Here is a 13,815-nt window from a genome sequence, read left to right as displayed (position 1 = left end):
TCTCCCCAGTTCTGTGTTACCCTGGCTGAGGAGCTGGATGCACACCCCCCCACACACACAGACAGGGAACGTGCAGGATTTGCTGCCTTCCCTTGAGTACAAGGGAACACAGATTATTGCTGCATTTGCATATGATTTACGAGATTTTGGGGATCATGAGTTGATCCTCAGCTGCTTTGAAATGCCCTGTTGGTTCCTGTAGTGACTCCTCTCCATTGTCCCTGCACAGGTAACAAGTGAGTCCTTGAGTCTCTCTAACCTTCACCCCAGTGTTCCCAGAATGGAGCTGCTCCCAGACATCCCCATCGAATGTGGAATGCTAATTCTAATCTTTTGCATGCAGACATGTTACTGTGGTGTCACAGCCACTGCCTCCTCTCTGCCTCAGCCTACAAATTCAAGGTATTGGCACTTATCTGCAGAGCATTTCACCATCCATTGCTCTCCCTGATTTTCCACAAAAATAGATAAGCACAGACCTTGGAAATAAGAATTGCCATATTGCTATTTCTGAGAGCCTTTACCAGAGGAAGGCTTTGTGCTCTCTTAGTCTGCAGAGATTAAAGAAAGCCCTTGAAAAAACCTTGACATAATTCCCGAGCACTGGTTCTGAGTGCTCCCCTGAAATTCCAGAGCTTGGATGGTTTTGGAAGTTTTTTGCTGTGTCTGTGTCAATCAGCTTTTATTGCATAATGCCTGGAGAAGGAACAGTGTCTTTTACTGAAGGTTTAAAAAACACCAAACACCCACAGCAAACCCACTCAGGGGCTTTGTTTTCCCAGCCCACACCTTTGTGCCTAGTAAAACAGCCCTCTAGGACAACATCTCCTGGATCTGTTAAACCCCCTTTCCCAGAATTCAGGCAGGGAGGGGGAAATAGGAGACAGGTTGAGCTTGAAACCAGCACAGGGCTCTCTCCCTTTCCCTCTTCCAAGAGCATTGGCACGTGCTAGGTTGTGTGTAACTACACTGTAATGACTTTATCAAGCACATAATTAATGTCATCAGCATAAGAATGCCCTTTAAGGCGACTTAGAATAATAATGAATTGATCCCTAATTATGACAGCTATTTAAAATCATCTTTTCAGAAACTGGAATTCCGCTTCCCTTTCTGGAAATATGTGCCTTTGTCATGCAGGCACAGCCACTTATTCTTGTGCTTCAAGTGCCTGACAGCTGCTATTGATTTTTTTTCTTTTTTAAAAGCAATGGCATTTGATTTCTATTTCTATTTTCCTATTTGAGGGAGGCTGGTGCACTGATCAAAAGAGCACAGAAAGAGCTTCTTTAATAAGGCAAGCAGGGAGTGTTACAGCTCTGAGACAGCACACAGCAGGAGTTACTCCAGTGCTTCACTCAGATGGAGGGAATAAGAATCTTCCCAACTTTTAGCTATACTCCTAGAAAAAGCATAGTTTCCATTGATCAGTTGATTGATCCACTCCAAAACCCACCCAGAATTAAATGCTCCTGCTCATACCAGCACTGGGATGTGGCTGCAGCCACTCCAGGCCAGGTTGGACGGGGCTTGGAGCAACCTGGGATAGCAGAAGGTGTCCCTGACCATGGCAGGGGGTGGTACTGGATGGGATTTGAGGTCCCTTGCAATCCAAACCATTCTGGGATTCTACAGCTCTGCAACTCTGAGCACAAAGCTACTCAGAAGGGTAAATATCTGGCGTTGTAACTACACACACTCCTTCCTTTTGCTCCCCATAAGCTGCAGGTGGCTCAGTGACAGTGACACGAGGGGCTCTGTGACAGTGACATGAGTGGCTCTGTGACAGTGACACGAGTGGCTGACAGTGACAGTGACACGAGTGGCTCTCTGACAGCGACACAAGTGGCTCTGTGGCAGTGACACCAGTGCCTCAGTGACAGTGACATGAGAGGCTCTGTGACAGTGACACGAGAGGCTCTGTGACAGTGACACCAGTGCCTCAGTGACAGTGACACGAGGGGCTCTGTGACAGTGACACCAGTGCCTCAGTGACAGTGACACGAGGGGCTCTGTGACAGTGACATGAGAGGCTCTGTGATAGTGACACCAGTGCCTCAGTGACAGTGACACAAGTGGCTTTGGGGTGGTGACTGACCTGTTGGCCCCCCCTGGTGACACCACCCGTGCGTGGGAGGTGACCAGGAGCCGTTTGAGGATCTCCACCCTCATGGATCTCCACTTCTCCGGGGGGCAGATGTGCAGTGCCAGCACTGTGTAGTAGTGGGGTCCATCCACCTCGTAGGCACTCTCCACCCACTTCTCCTTGGGGTGCTCCAGGAAGCTCTGCAGGTTCTTCTCCTCCCTTGAAGTTGCTCGAGTTCTGGAACACAGGAAAAGCTTCAGCAGCTGCTCTGGCTCTGACAGGTTCATCTGCTGCTTCCCAGGAGCTTTAGGGCACTGTATCCATGCAGTCCTGCACAGGGAACAGCAGTGCCACCTGGGCAGCTTTTGCCCAAATTCATCCACTGGGTGAGGATTTGCTCCCAGCGGAGATACAAACCTAGCGATTCCTTTTCCTTGGAGAAGTTTGCAAGGCATCTGGCACTGCCCCAATAGAGAGCAATACATTACAGAGCTATTTCTCCTTTTTTTAAGCAAAAAATAAATGGAGTCAGGCCAGCAAGTTCACGCATTCGAGTTGTACCATCTCCATCAGACACTACACATGTGGCTGCAGCTCCTACAGCCACACCTGAGAATTCATTTATATTATTTATATACTGCAAAAGCAATCCCTGAGATATACAGGCCAGTGTCAAACACAAAAAGATACTGTACTTACTGCAAGCTTACATACATACTTTTTTCCCTTTCCCCTAGAGCTCCAGTCTTTTCAGGAGTCCCAACACCCAAGGACTAACTGTGTAAACTCTGTGTTCCAGCACACTTTGTGAAGATGGATCACACTTTCCCACATCTATTGCTCTACTGCAGCAGGAAGAGGCTGCAGCCAGGTAGGACCTTTGATTTTACCTCCCTATCAGGTATAAAGCAGCATCCCAGCACATAAAACAGGATTGTGTGACCTTTCCATTTGCTACATGATGCAACTGGCAGCTCTTTATTTTCTCCATTTAATATCAAAAACAGAATGCAGTTTTCCAGGGTTGCCCAGTGGGTTGAGGGTTCTCTGGTGCCAACCAGCAGCCAATGAGATGAAAAGAATAGTTTCACTTATCTGTCTCCCAAGGGACTGGGAAAACAATAGCACAGGGATCTGGAGATAGATATTAAAAATAATAGACAAATTGTATTAGAGCCAAAATGTTGATTAGTTCCAGGCAGGAAAGGGAGAGAGATTCCACTGCACTGCGTTTGGAGTAACCTTGAAGATGTGTGGATTTTAATATTTATACCCTCATCTAATTACTATTACTTACTACTCTAACTATTCAAATAAAAGATATATATGGGCAATCCATTTTTGCATGATCAGAACCAGCTCATGCATTCCAAAGCGTTTGGGTGCCTATGGATCCATGTCATGCCAAAGCACTGTTTTATTGGTAAAAAATACTAATGATATTAAAAAAACAATAATTAAAAATATCAGGAAAATCTGATGGACCTGAACATCCAGGAGAATTCCAGTATGTCAAAACTGGAAACAAAACTGTGTTATTTTAATATTGAATAATATAATACCAGGGTTAAGTTTTCAGCTAACAATTACTTCACCGCAGTGTCTCTTCTGTCTGCTCAGGAGAAAATTAAGCTGGCAGCGTTTCTTTAATCTAATAACCCTGTTGCTCACCCCAGAGGTAATAATTACATCTAGAATGGAAAGAGAAGCTAATTCTCAATTGCTTTTACTCAATAGATTCCCTGTTATCCTGCATGCCCAGGCAGCAACGCCTCACTCCAAACAATGTAAATCCCTAACAACCTTCTTAAGATGTGCAATTGGGTTCCTCCTAAAACTTTTGTGTGATTTCCCATCTTTCTTGCCACATACTCGTAACAAAGCCCAGACTGCAGCACTCAAAGACCTTTTTGAGACTAAGAGCAAAGGCAGAGGTTGTTGCTAAGCGAAGGTACTGACGTGTTGAGGACGTAGAGCACCGTGTGGATGATGTAGGGGATGAGGTGGATGTTGCTCTCCCTTCCTCCCCCTCCAGTGTCTATGCTGAAGGATTGCTCCATGGCAAACCGCAGAAAGAGCAGTTTGATGTCATGGACATTGAGCTGGTAGGTGGGTTCCCGCTGCCCCGTGCACTCCTGGAGGTACGTGTTGTGCCTAGAAAACAGCAGGAAGGGCTCCTTTAACAAAAACCTTAATAGAATTCCTTCTGCCACAGCACAGCTCTGAATCTGAGCAAGTATTTCACAGAAACAGAGCTTTAAAGAATGAACAGGCTATAAAAATGCAGCCCCTGCTACCTTGGATTAACCTCCCCAAAGGGAGGCTCTCAGCTTACTCTGGCAAATCCAATTCCATGTGCAGACACAAATACACTCACCAATACTCTTTCCTCATGCCCAGGGTCTGGGATACAGTTCCCCAACTGATATGCATTCAGGATGTTACCACCCCTGATTTCACAGAATCATAGAATGGTTTGGGTTGGAAGGGGCCTTAAAGCCCATCCCATCCCACCCCCTGCCATGGGCAGGGACACCTTCCACTAGCCCAGGTTGCTCCAAGCCCCGTCCAACCTGGCCTTGGACACTTCCAGGGATCCAGGGGCAGCCACAGCTTCTCTGGGCAGCCTGTAACCAGGGCCTCCCCACCCTCCCAGGGAAGGATTTCTTTCTATTATCTGATCTAAACCTACTCCCTTTCAGTTTAGGAATTTCTAATGTGACTGTACAAACCCAGCACAAGGTGGACCAGAATCCTGACAACAAAATCCTGATCTTCATCTGCTCCAGGTAAGAGGTCAGGTACCTCACTACCATCCAGCAGAGGTTTGGAAACCTACATTAGGGAATCTCTTGGTGTCAGACAGGTTTCTTTTGTAAAGCAGGGGGTCTCTGGGCCACAAATGAATCAACACTGTTACTGCAAACTGCATCTTCAGGAGTAACTGAGGGCAAAGGAGGTAATGAAATTATTTATTTATATGAAGCCAAGAAGCAAACAAACACCTGCACTTTTTTAGGAGATCCACTCTAGATAGCAGAACCTGAAATGGCTCAGTTTTACTGACTTAGCTGCCACCACCCTTGATTCTTGGTTTTAAACGAGCCTCTGTGGCAATGTACTGACTCACCTTCCCAAATGCAAACCAGCTGGAGAAAAAGCTTTCTGTACTCACCGTGCTAAGCACGTGGCAAAAGCAGACTCTGGCACATGAGGTCCCCAGACTGGCAGGAGCCCATTGCACTTGGTGTTGGCATTTTGCAGGGCTGCACTTTCCCATTCCTCACGGCCCCGAGCGAGTCTGCATGAAGAGAGAGAGCCACACCCAGGCAAGTTAGAAGGATGCAAAAAAACCATCCAAAAAATGACAATTCCACAGCTTCTTTAAATTATGGACTTCACTCTCCAGTGTCCAGGCCTGACCAATATTAAAGCAGCCCACAACAGAGAAGCCTGTGGCTGTAAAGATCAACAACTAAGCAAATCCATCTTGAGTTCCAAGGTCAAGTGCCATGATCCTAAACACCCTGGAAAAGAAGTTGGGCCCCCAGTGACCAGAACGTACCTCACAGCTGCAAGGTGACAGTCGTAGTGGACGATGTTGAAGTGAGAGACCGTGCTGTACCCTTGTTGTTTTCGTGGTTTGTTCTCAAACTCCTCGAGTGCCACGCGCTTGGTGAAGGTGTAAATTCCCAGGACTTTGGTGGGCTGCAATGACAAAACACAGTTGTCTTCAAAATCATTCACTTCTGCAACAGTTCACATTTTGTGCTGTTTTGACACTGTACTAAATTTAACCTCTCTCAGTCCCAACCTCAACAGACATTTTTCCAGCTTTCACTGAAAACACACTTCAAATTCCCAACCACCTCTGGAATTACTGATCTTAAGAACCAAACCTGAAATTTCCTCGTCTCTCAGTGCCAGAATCCCAGCCCTTGTGCAGCCAGATACTGACTGGGAAGTCCCCTCAGCTGGTGAGAGGGCTCTGAAAAGGCATCTCTCTAACTGGAACCTGCATCTTCCATTGCCTGGAACTCATGTCTCCCATCGCCTGGAACTTGCATCTCCCTTTACCTGGAACTTGTATCCCTCCCGGCAGATGCAGCAGGTCAGACCTGGCTCTTCTATCAGCTCCTCCATCTGTTTCAGCAGTGCAGTCTTGGTCACTACCTGACCCTTCTCATTTGTCTGGAAGAGAGAAAAGCTCAAGCAGGTTAAAAAGAATGATGAGCACCACCATCCCCACCACTGGAACTGGAATGCCCATCTTGTGTTTACTCTCCCAGGTGAACTGGAGGCTTGAGCTCTGTGATGTTTGTCAATAAATCACTTCACACAGTTCCTTGTGTGGCAGTTTTAGCAAGACAGAAAGAAAAGGCCATGAGATCATCAGCCTGCTGGCAGTGCCGCCAGACATTACCGTCATCCCCAGAGTGCCCAGGGCCTTCTGCCTCATGGCCATGGCCATTCGCTTCTTCTCTGCTCGAGTCTCCTTGCGGGCAGCGTCGATCTTCTTGTTCACCTCTGGGTGTTCCCTCAGTGCCTCCAGCAGATTCTCTGCCAGTGTCCCGATCCCCTCGTCACTAGAAACCTGCTCCAGCTTGTGCAGGTTGGTAATTGAGTCTGTTCCTATTAGCACCTAATGGGGATGGAAGCACAGCACTTTGTTCAGGAAAGGGGTGCCCAGGACAGTGGCTGTCCCCTCTAATCCCACCGTGACAGCTGGGCAGCAGCACTGAGCTGCAACAACCTTTGGCAAGTGTCTTCCTTCCCTTTTTTATGCTCCTACATTATGAACCTGGGCCCTAAAACCGTGTATGAGACTGGGGCAATTTGCCTCTCCACTGGTTGTCACTAAGAGCTCAGATGGGAATGTTGGATGAAACATTTGTTCTATTTTGTGCTATGACATTGTGTTGATGTCTTAAAACAACAAGCAGGCCCCTTGAAGCTTATTATTACTATGTAGTTCACAGTCCTAAATTACCTTCTCTTCATATTGGTGTGTAAATCTCACACATAAGGAAATATTTAAGCATAGGAAAATCTTTAAGTCAAAATCTCTGACTATTCCAGACTAGCAGATGACACTTGAAGCTGGTGTGTCTCTCCAAGCCCAACAAAAATCAGCGTAGAATCAACTCCCATAGAAATTAATCCTCAGGTAGAGCCACAAAAGCAGAGTAACGAGCCCACCATGACCTCCTTGTCTTCCAAAGAGCCCCCTCACCTGTGTTGCAGGGTGCTGCGTCGCCAGTCCTCGGAGCAGGCGCAGGATAAAAGGAAGTGCAGGTCGAGATAAGAACTTCTTCCATATGTCTGCATCCAAACTGCACAGAAAACAAGAGACAGCAGCTGAAGGACAATCACCATTCCCAAAAGGGGCTTGACAGCCACCCAGCAGCACAGCTCATGGAGCAGAGGCTGCAGGAAAGACAAGCTCCTTTCCCCTTGTGTCGCTCCTCTGCTAATTAATGAAGTGACATTCCCATTCCCACTTCCAGGCTGTGCATACTGGTAGACACAGTGTCAGCTCTGAGCCTTGAGATTTAGGTTCATGAGTTGGCCCTCCCAGCAAAAGCTCTGTTATGGTGCAATGGGAGGGGGAACAGGCAGGAAACACAAGTACTGTGATATCCAAGGAATCAGCTCGGATGGGTATAAAACAGGAAGATTTCAGGCTTTTTAGCCCATCCTTATATGCATTGTCTCACCAGACCTGCTGCACCACAGCTGTTCCAACTCTAAATGGGGACTTACTAACAGCTTCCTTGGAAGACTGTGGTGATGGAATGAGAGAAGCATGTTCAGGATAGTCTCACAGAGTAATCACATACATTAAGTAGTGTCTCTTACTTCTTTGCACTGGGAATGTGCTTTTTCATGTAATCCAGGGCATTCTGTGTAATTCCCTTCTGCAGGATGAGATCTTTCAGCTGATGGCCATTGCTGTTGTTCTTTATTCCTGCTGCTATTTTACAGAAGCAGTCCAGGAAAACTTTATCATCTCCACTGTGCTCCTCATCATACCTGAATGAAGAGAAGAAATGGTAACTTGGAGGCTCTCCAAAAACCCCTGCCTGCAATTCTCAGCACATTATTGCTGAATGATGTACCTACTCCAGTTCAGAGACTCAGAAAAGCTACTCAGACCCCTGTCACCTCAGAATATACCCCGAAGACCTATTTCTCATGTTAAAGTGCACACATGTCTTATAAAAATGGCTTAGAAGTGAAACAGCAAATTAAGCTTAAGGCATCAGGAATCTCTGAAGCTTTGCATTACACTGAAGTAAGAATCAACGAGAAAAAAAAAAGGGACAGCCATGTCAGTATGACTGATTTCACATGCTTTTAGCTGAATTATGAACAACATACTTATCAAAGTTACAGTAGGGCTTGAACCGATCCACCAGGATCTGCATTTTCTCCATCTCCCCGAAGGACAGGTACGGGATGATCCGTAACAGGCCCTGCAGGACACTGAGGTTGGAACGGACAAAAGTGCTGTTAATCTGGTCCAGCAGCATCACCAGCTGGTCCTTGTCACCCGTGAGGAGGAGGTTGCCCTGCGAAGGAAGAAGAGAAGGATTTATGTTCAGGAATAAATCTACAACCTTCAATAAAATCCTCACTAGCTGTGAGTTTTGAAGGATTACAGGTCTAGTCCCAAATAAAGGCAGCCTGATGAAGAACAAAACCCAGCCTCATTTCCAAAGATCTTGTGGAATGGTTGTATCAACCCCTCAAGCTGACACTTGACTTATTCCACCTACTGTTAAAGCATTTTCCAGTCAAAGTCTAATAATTCCAACCCAAAGGACATCAGATTCCTATCCTCCCATAGTTTCAAAAGGTGAGTGAGAAACTCTTCTTGTTCTCAGTCTAGCTGAGATACAATTTTATCCTCAATTAGCTGGAAAATCAAACACATTTTTAACACATACAAAACCACTCCAAAAAACAAGGTCAAGCTGTGTCTTTTCTTGTCTGACTCTGGCCTGTGGCCCAAAGCAGGAAGGAAGGGATCCAAGCAGTGCCCAGCAACCCCCACCCCGACTGTGCAAGACTCAGCCTAAAGAAGCCTCACAGTGCTTTTGGTTCAAGGCACTCCTCGTGCCCCTCCTCCAAGGCCCGTTAAGACATGCCAGTGTAACAAGGGTTAGACTCCCTGTGAACACTCCTCTCCAGCTCCTGCAGCTCAGCATCCCTGTAATCAGATTATATGGAAGCCTTGAATCCCAAACAACATTTGTATTTGTGCACAGAGCCCCAGGCACTCACCTTGTCCTCGCTCAGAGGTTCTGCATTGGATTCATCCAAAATGATCTCCATTATACTGAGCACTTGCTCTGCCACAGCTGCTCCTCCACTGTCCTTACTCTCCTGCTCAGCCACCAGAGCCTGGAAAAGATGGAAGGAGTTAGTGGAACACCAGCAGCAACTAGTTTAAAGAGATGGCAGCAGTTAGAGAACACCAGCATTAACTGGTTTAAGACAATGGCAGCAGTTAGAGGAACACCAGCATTAACTGGTTTAGGACAATGGTAGCAGTTAGAGAACACCAGCATTAACTGGTTTAGGACAATGGCAGCAGTTAGAGGAACACCACCAGTAACTGGTTTAACTGACCCACATGCTCCCAGCCACTAACAGATCAGGAATGTCTAACACATAATTTGCAGTGCCAGCACAGCAATATTTCAGATCTCTTGTAGTTGTCTTAAGGCAGCGTGGTAGAAGTAGCTTAAATTCATTGGAGTCCATGGAAAACAGTTTATGGAAGCCCAGGTTGTCCTTACCAAGTTCAGAGTTCCCAGCATCACATTCAAAGTATTCATCTCTGGCTTGACCAACTGCTGACGATTTATTTTCACCTTCACACAGTAACTAAACAGCTTTAACAGCACCTACAAAATACAGAGAAGGGATTCTCTATGGTACCTTCAAAATGAGGAGAATTTTGCTGCAGCTAAAAGCACCCATAATATACCTGATTTCCAAACTTGTGGGGTAAAGTACAAGCCAGATTTTTACAGCAATACAATTCTTAGCACAGCTTTGGTTTTCAGGTAAGGTCAAGGCAGAAAATAATCACTAGCGAGACAGGATTTAGTCTTACCAACTCCTCAGCTTTGACACACCAAGTATTTGTAAGGAATTGTTAACCAAGAGGAACAGGAGAGGCAAAGAAAGGATTTCTCAGGTTTTCATTCAATAATGAATTGAAACCTCTGCTCTAACACAAGGCAGACTGTTTAAACTTCACTGTGGCATTTTGCACTGTGTAACTCCTGACCCCCCAGAGCCAAAGCTGGGACTCACAGTTAAGAGGTGCCGGCCTTGTTTGAAGTCCTTGATCCCAGTCAGTCTGTTGAGCATGCACTCCAAGCCTCCACATGGGGCCATGACTCCTGCCATCTTATAAACTTCTTCCTCATCCTCCTCTTCATCTACAGGACAGACATAAATTGTGAGGAGGGGAAGCAGCCACAACGTGAAAAACCCATGCAGCACATGGCAAAGAGTGAAGGAAAAATGGAGAGTACAACAGAACACATCTATCAGCAGTTCAAGTCACTTCAGTTGTACTGAATTTGAAAAGAATTAAGAGCAGGAATATGAAGAAGGGCTGGGAAGAATCGTCCCTGTGCCACGCAAGTGTTCCCATTTGAAGCATGGCTTTAAAAAAGCCTTGTTAAAACCCTCCTTCACTTAAGGTGAAGCAGGTAAATGCAGCAAAAGCAGCATCAGTCAACGTTAAGCTCACTGCTGTGAGGATAATAATGCCATTGCTCTGCAGAGAACTCAGATTTCAAATCTAATCCCAGCTTTCAGCAGACAAATGCCTCACCAGTGGTGGAGTCAAGAGACTCGATGAATTCCTCCGTTGCATCCCCCAGTAGCCCCCGCATGCGGTAAATGATCCTCATCGGCTCCCCCTGCAAGAGCAGAGCTTTATATTAATACTATCTCTCTGGGCACTTATAGACAAGTTTGATTCTCATTACAGTATGTAACAGACACCCCAGCCTCAGTTCTCCTTCTTCCCTGACACAGGGAAATCTTTCACTCCCTCATTCTCCCCTCACTGAGATGAATTAAAAACAACAGTAAAGCCACCTGCAAAAACATCAATAACTCCTCCATTGGTCTGTCCAGCCTTTCTTGGCACTGTCAATTAATTGACAGGCTGGTAATAAACAGCCTCTTCCTCCTTACATCTCCTCCAAGTTTCTTTTGACACGAATGAAAGATGTAGCCAAGGAAAATAGGTTCATCTACAGATAAATGCCTGCTTTCCATGGCAACCTTTCCTCTGAGGGTATGGCACAGCATATCTGGGAAATACAGGGAATAGGCACAGCCCAAGAAGTGAAGCGGGACAGGTTAATGGGTGAATGCTTTCATACAGATAAAATCTGCACTGATGGAAAATGGAAGAGGAGTAAAAAGCAATTTAATGAGCTTTCAGTAAGAGTACATCACTAAAATGATACAGCCAAACAAGCTGTGCTTTTACTCTGGGAAAGGACTAGTTTTCCAGATGCATTTCCAGCTGGAAACACTGACAGCATATCACTAAACTTTCCATTTTTAATCCATAGGTCTGAATAAAAAGCAGAAAAGAAAAATCCCAGATTTGGGAGCAAGAGACCTTTCGAGAGAAAACCTGTCAGCGAGTGCGCTAAGCCTAATGTGGAATAAGCAGAGCTTAATGTCACAGCAAATACAGAACACAGGGAAAGCCCCGGGGGGAAGATCTGCTCAAAGGCCACGCTGGCGACCAGCAATTAACTCCACAGGGGCCCTGGTAAAATGGCAGATGAACAAAAAAAGCCAGTGAGAGACAAGGGAAACAAAAAGGGGCCTGAGGTTGCGTTCCTTGTGTGCCTGTCGATTCCCAGGGAACCGGAGCCACGGCTCCGGGAGATGCTCACAAAGGAAGACAGATGAAAGCTGTTCATGCACAGGAATGCTGAGCAAAGTCTGCCTTCACCATCAGTGCTGCATCCTGGGAGAGCTGCACAGCGGCTCCAGCCCAGCATCCCATGGAAACAGCACCTTGCTGCTCCCAGGGGCTGGGGCAGCACAGGGGATGATTTCCATCAGTGACTTGATCAGAGTTCACATCAGAACTCACAGATTGAGACCAACACATCACTTCCCTATCCCTACTACTAAAGAATTATCACTGGCACAAGTTTTGGGCTTGATTTTCCAGTACTGAAGGGGTTTTTACTGAAATAAAGCTGAATTTTTACTGAAATTTTACTGAAATAAACCTGTTCCCCATAGCACCATTCACTGAAAACAGGCATTTTGTTTGATTTCTTCCCCACAAATGGCTTCAGGAAACTGAGGTTTCAAAGGTGATTAGAACACAGGAGGAAATGAAGGATGAACAAGAAATGTTGGGCAAATCAGGGGGTTTTATGATCTGAAGTGCCTCTAAAAACAGATTTGTAATGGGCAAGATTTAATTTGATGGTCTCAATGGGAGTTTATTTTAGTGGCTACAAGAAAAGGAAGGGAAGAGCTTGTTTTGGACCACATCCACCTCTGGAACAAGCCTACTGTGACATGGTGGACTAGACTCTTGAGGCTGTTGGGTCCATTCCTTCATGTGAAAAGCAGACAACACACACTACAAACAGCAAACTGGGAAGATGAATCTGTCAAGTGCTTGAGATCCATAAGAAAATATGCAAATATGGAGAAACATTGGCTGTTCTCTGCATAAATAACTTGGGCTCATCTCTGAAGCACAGACTGATGGAGCAACCTGGTGTCCCTGTTTGTACACACACAGTAAACTGTCGTGTGCAGATGGAGTGTGGAACGTGCTTTGAAAGGCAGTGACAAAGTTCAGCTCTTTCCCCAAAGGAAGTAAGGAAGTTTTGTTATCAGGAAGACAGTCTATATCTGATACACTACACAGCTCAACTGGGGAACACTATGTGCTTTTAAATCACTCATGTTGCAGGACTGTGCACAATCTATCCTAACTAATAGAGCACCAAACGGTGCTGACCAATTATACCAATAAATTATATGCCAAAAAATAAATCCTGACTTGTGAGACTATGATTTTTCCCCCATTTTTTGTTAGTATGAAGGACAGGTGCTTTCTGCTGTTAACATGTATAAAGAAAACACAAACCTCATTTGTGGGACACCACACCTTCTTGTAGACCTCAGCCACAGGTAGATCCAAACTGATTATCTTATTGTTCACCAAAAGCTGAAAAGGATAAAATAACAAGTGAAGAACGGGTTCAAGTTGCACTACCATCCCAGCTGCCCAAAAATGGTGTCCCCACACATCTGTGCAAGAAATCCACATGTGCATCCTCACCTCCATCCCACTGTCATCCTCCAGCAGAGCCACCAAGTCACAGTCCTGACAGATTTTGTTCTTGATGTCCCTCATGAGTGGCCCAATGCCAGGCTCGTTACTGCTGTAGGGATTCCCTGGCATTCTGCCCTGTAAGAAGTCTTCCTGCTGAGGATCTTTCTCCAGAGTTACAAAGAACTCAGTGACTTCATTCTCTTCCTAAAGAACAGCAGCAGAGACAGAGTGAATGAGTTTTTTCCCAACTCCGATTCTGGCATTTTTATGGCAGTAAGTGACAGGATGTCCCTAAACCTTCAGTCCTTCCACCACCTGCTGTACATTCCAAACATGTCGCACTCAGAGGATATCCAGGATCATTCAGTAACCA

At 45.8% G+C, this 13,815-nt stretch overlaps 1 protein-coding gene across 6 annotated transcripts in view; it reads right to left on the bottom strand.

The window, feature by feature from the left end:
- The window catches only part of UBR4 (ubiquitin protein ligase E3 component n-recognin 4), an 80,489-nt gene that overhangs the window by 4,509 nt on the left and 62,165 nt on the right, over positions 1-13,815 (bottom strand). For all 6 annotated transcript variants that reach the window (XR_004360620.1, XM_032708756.1, XM_032708757.1 and 3 more), the window contains 15 exons: positions 13,449-13,646; positions 13,254-13,334; positions 10,944-11,031; positions 10,415-10,542; positions 9,892-9,999; positions 9,374-9,493; positions 8,468-8,658; positions 7,946-8,119; positions 7,320-7,419; positions 6,510-6,728; positions 6,164-6,277; positions 5,652-5,794; positions 5,262-5,387; positions 4,046-4,240; positions 2,099-2,323 (listed from right to left, as the gene is read on the bottom strand). Coding sequence is in view for 5 of the 6 variants with exons in the window: in XM_032708756.1 (XP_032564647.1) it covers positions 2,099-2,323; positions 4,046-4,240; positions 5,262-5,387; positions 5,652-5,794; positions 6,164-6,277; positions 6,510-6,728; positions 7,320-7,419; positions 7,946-8,119; positions 8,468-8,658; positions 9,374-9,493; positions 9,892-9,999; positions 10,415-10,542; positions 10,944-11,031; positions 13,254-13,334; positions 13,449-13,646 (2,210 nt within the window). In the remaining variant the exon portion in view is untranslated. The remainder of the gene's footprint in view (positions 1-2,098; positions 2,324-4,045; positions 4,241-5,261; positions 5,388-5,651; positions 5,795-6,163; positions 6,278-6,509; positions 6,729-7,319; positions 7,420-7,945; positions 8,120-8,467; positions 8,659-9,373; positions 9,494-9,891; positions 10,000-10,414; positions 10,543-10,943; positions 11,032-13,253; positions 13,335-13,448; positions 13,647-13,815) is intronic.

Source organism: Chiroxiphia lanceolata, chromosome 22 (assembly GCF_009829145.1).
Source record: "Chiroxiphia lanceolata isolate bChiLan1 chromosome 22, bChiLan1.pri, whole genome shotgun sequence".
NCBI lineage: Eukaryota > Metazoa > Chordata > Aves > Passeriformes > Pipridae > Chiroxiphia > Chiroxiphia lanceolata.
The sequence above is the reverse complement of the archived record's forward strand: the minus strand, read 5'-3'. Positions and strand labels throughout refer to the sequence as shown.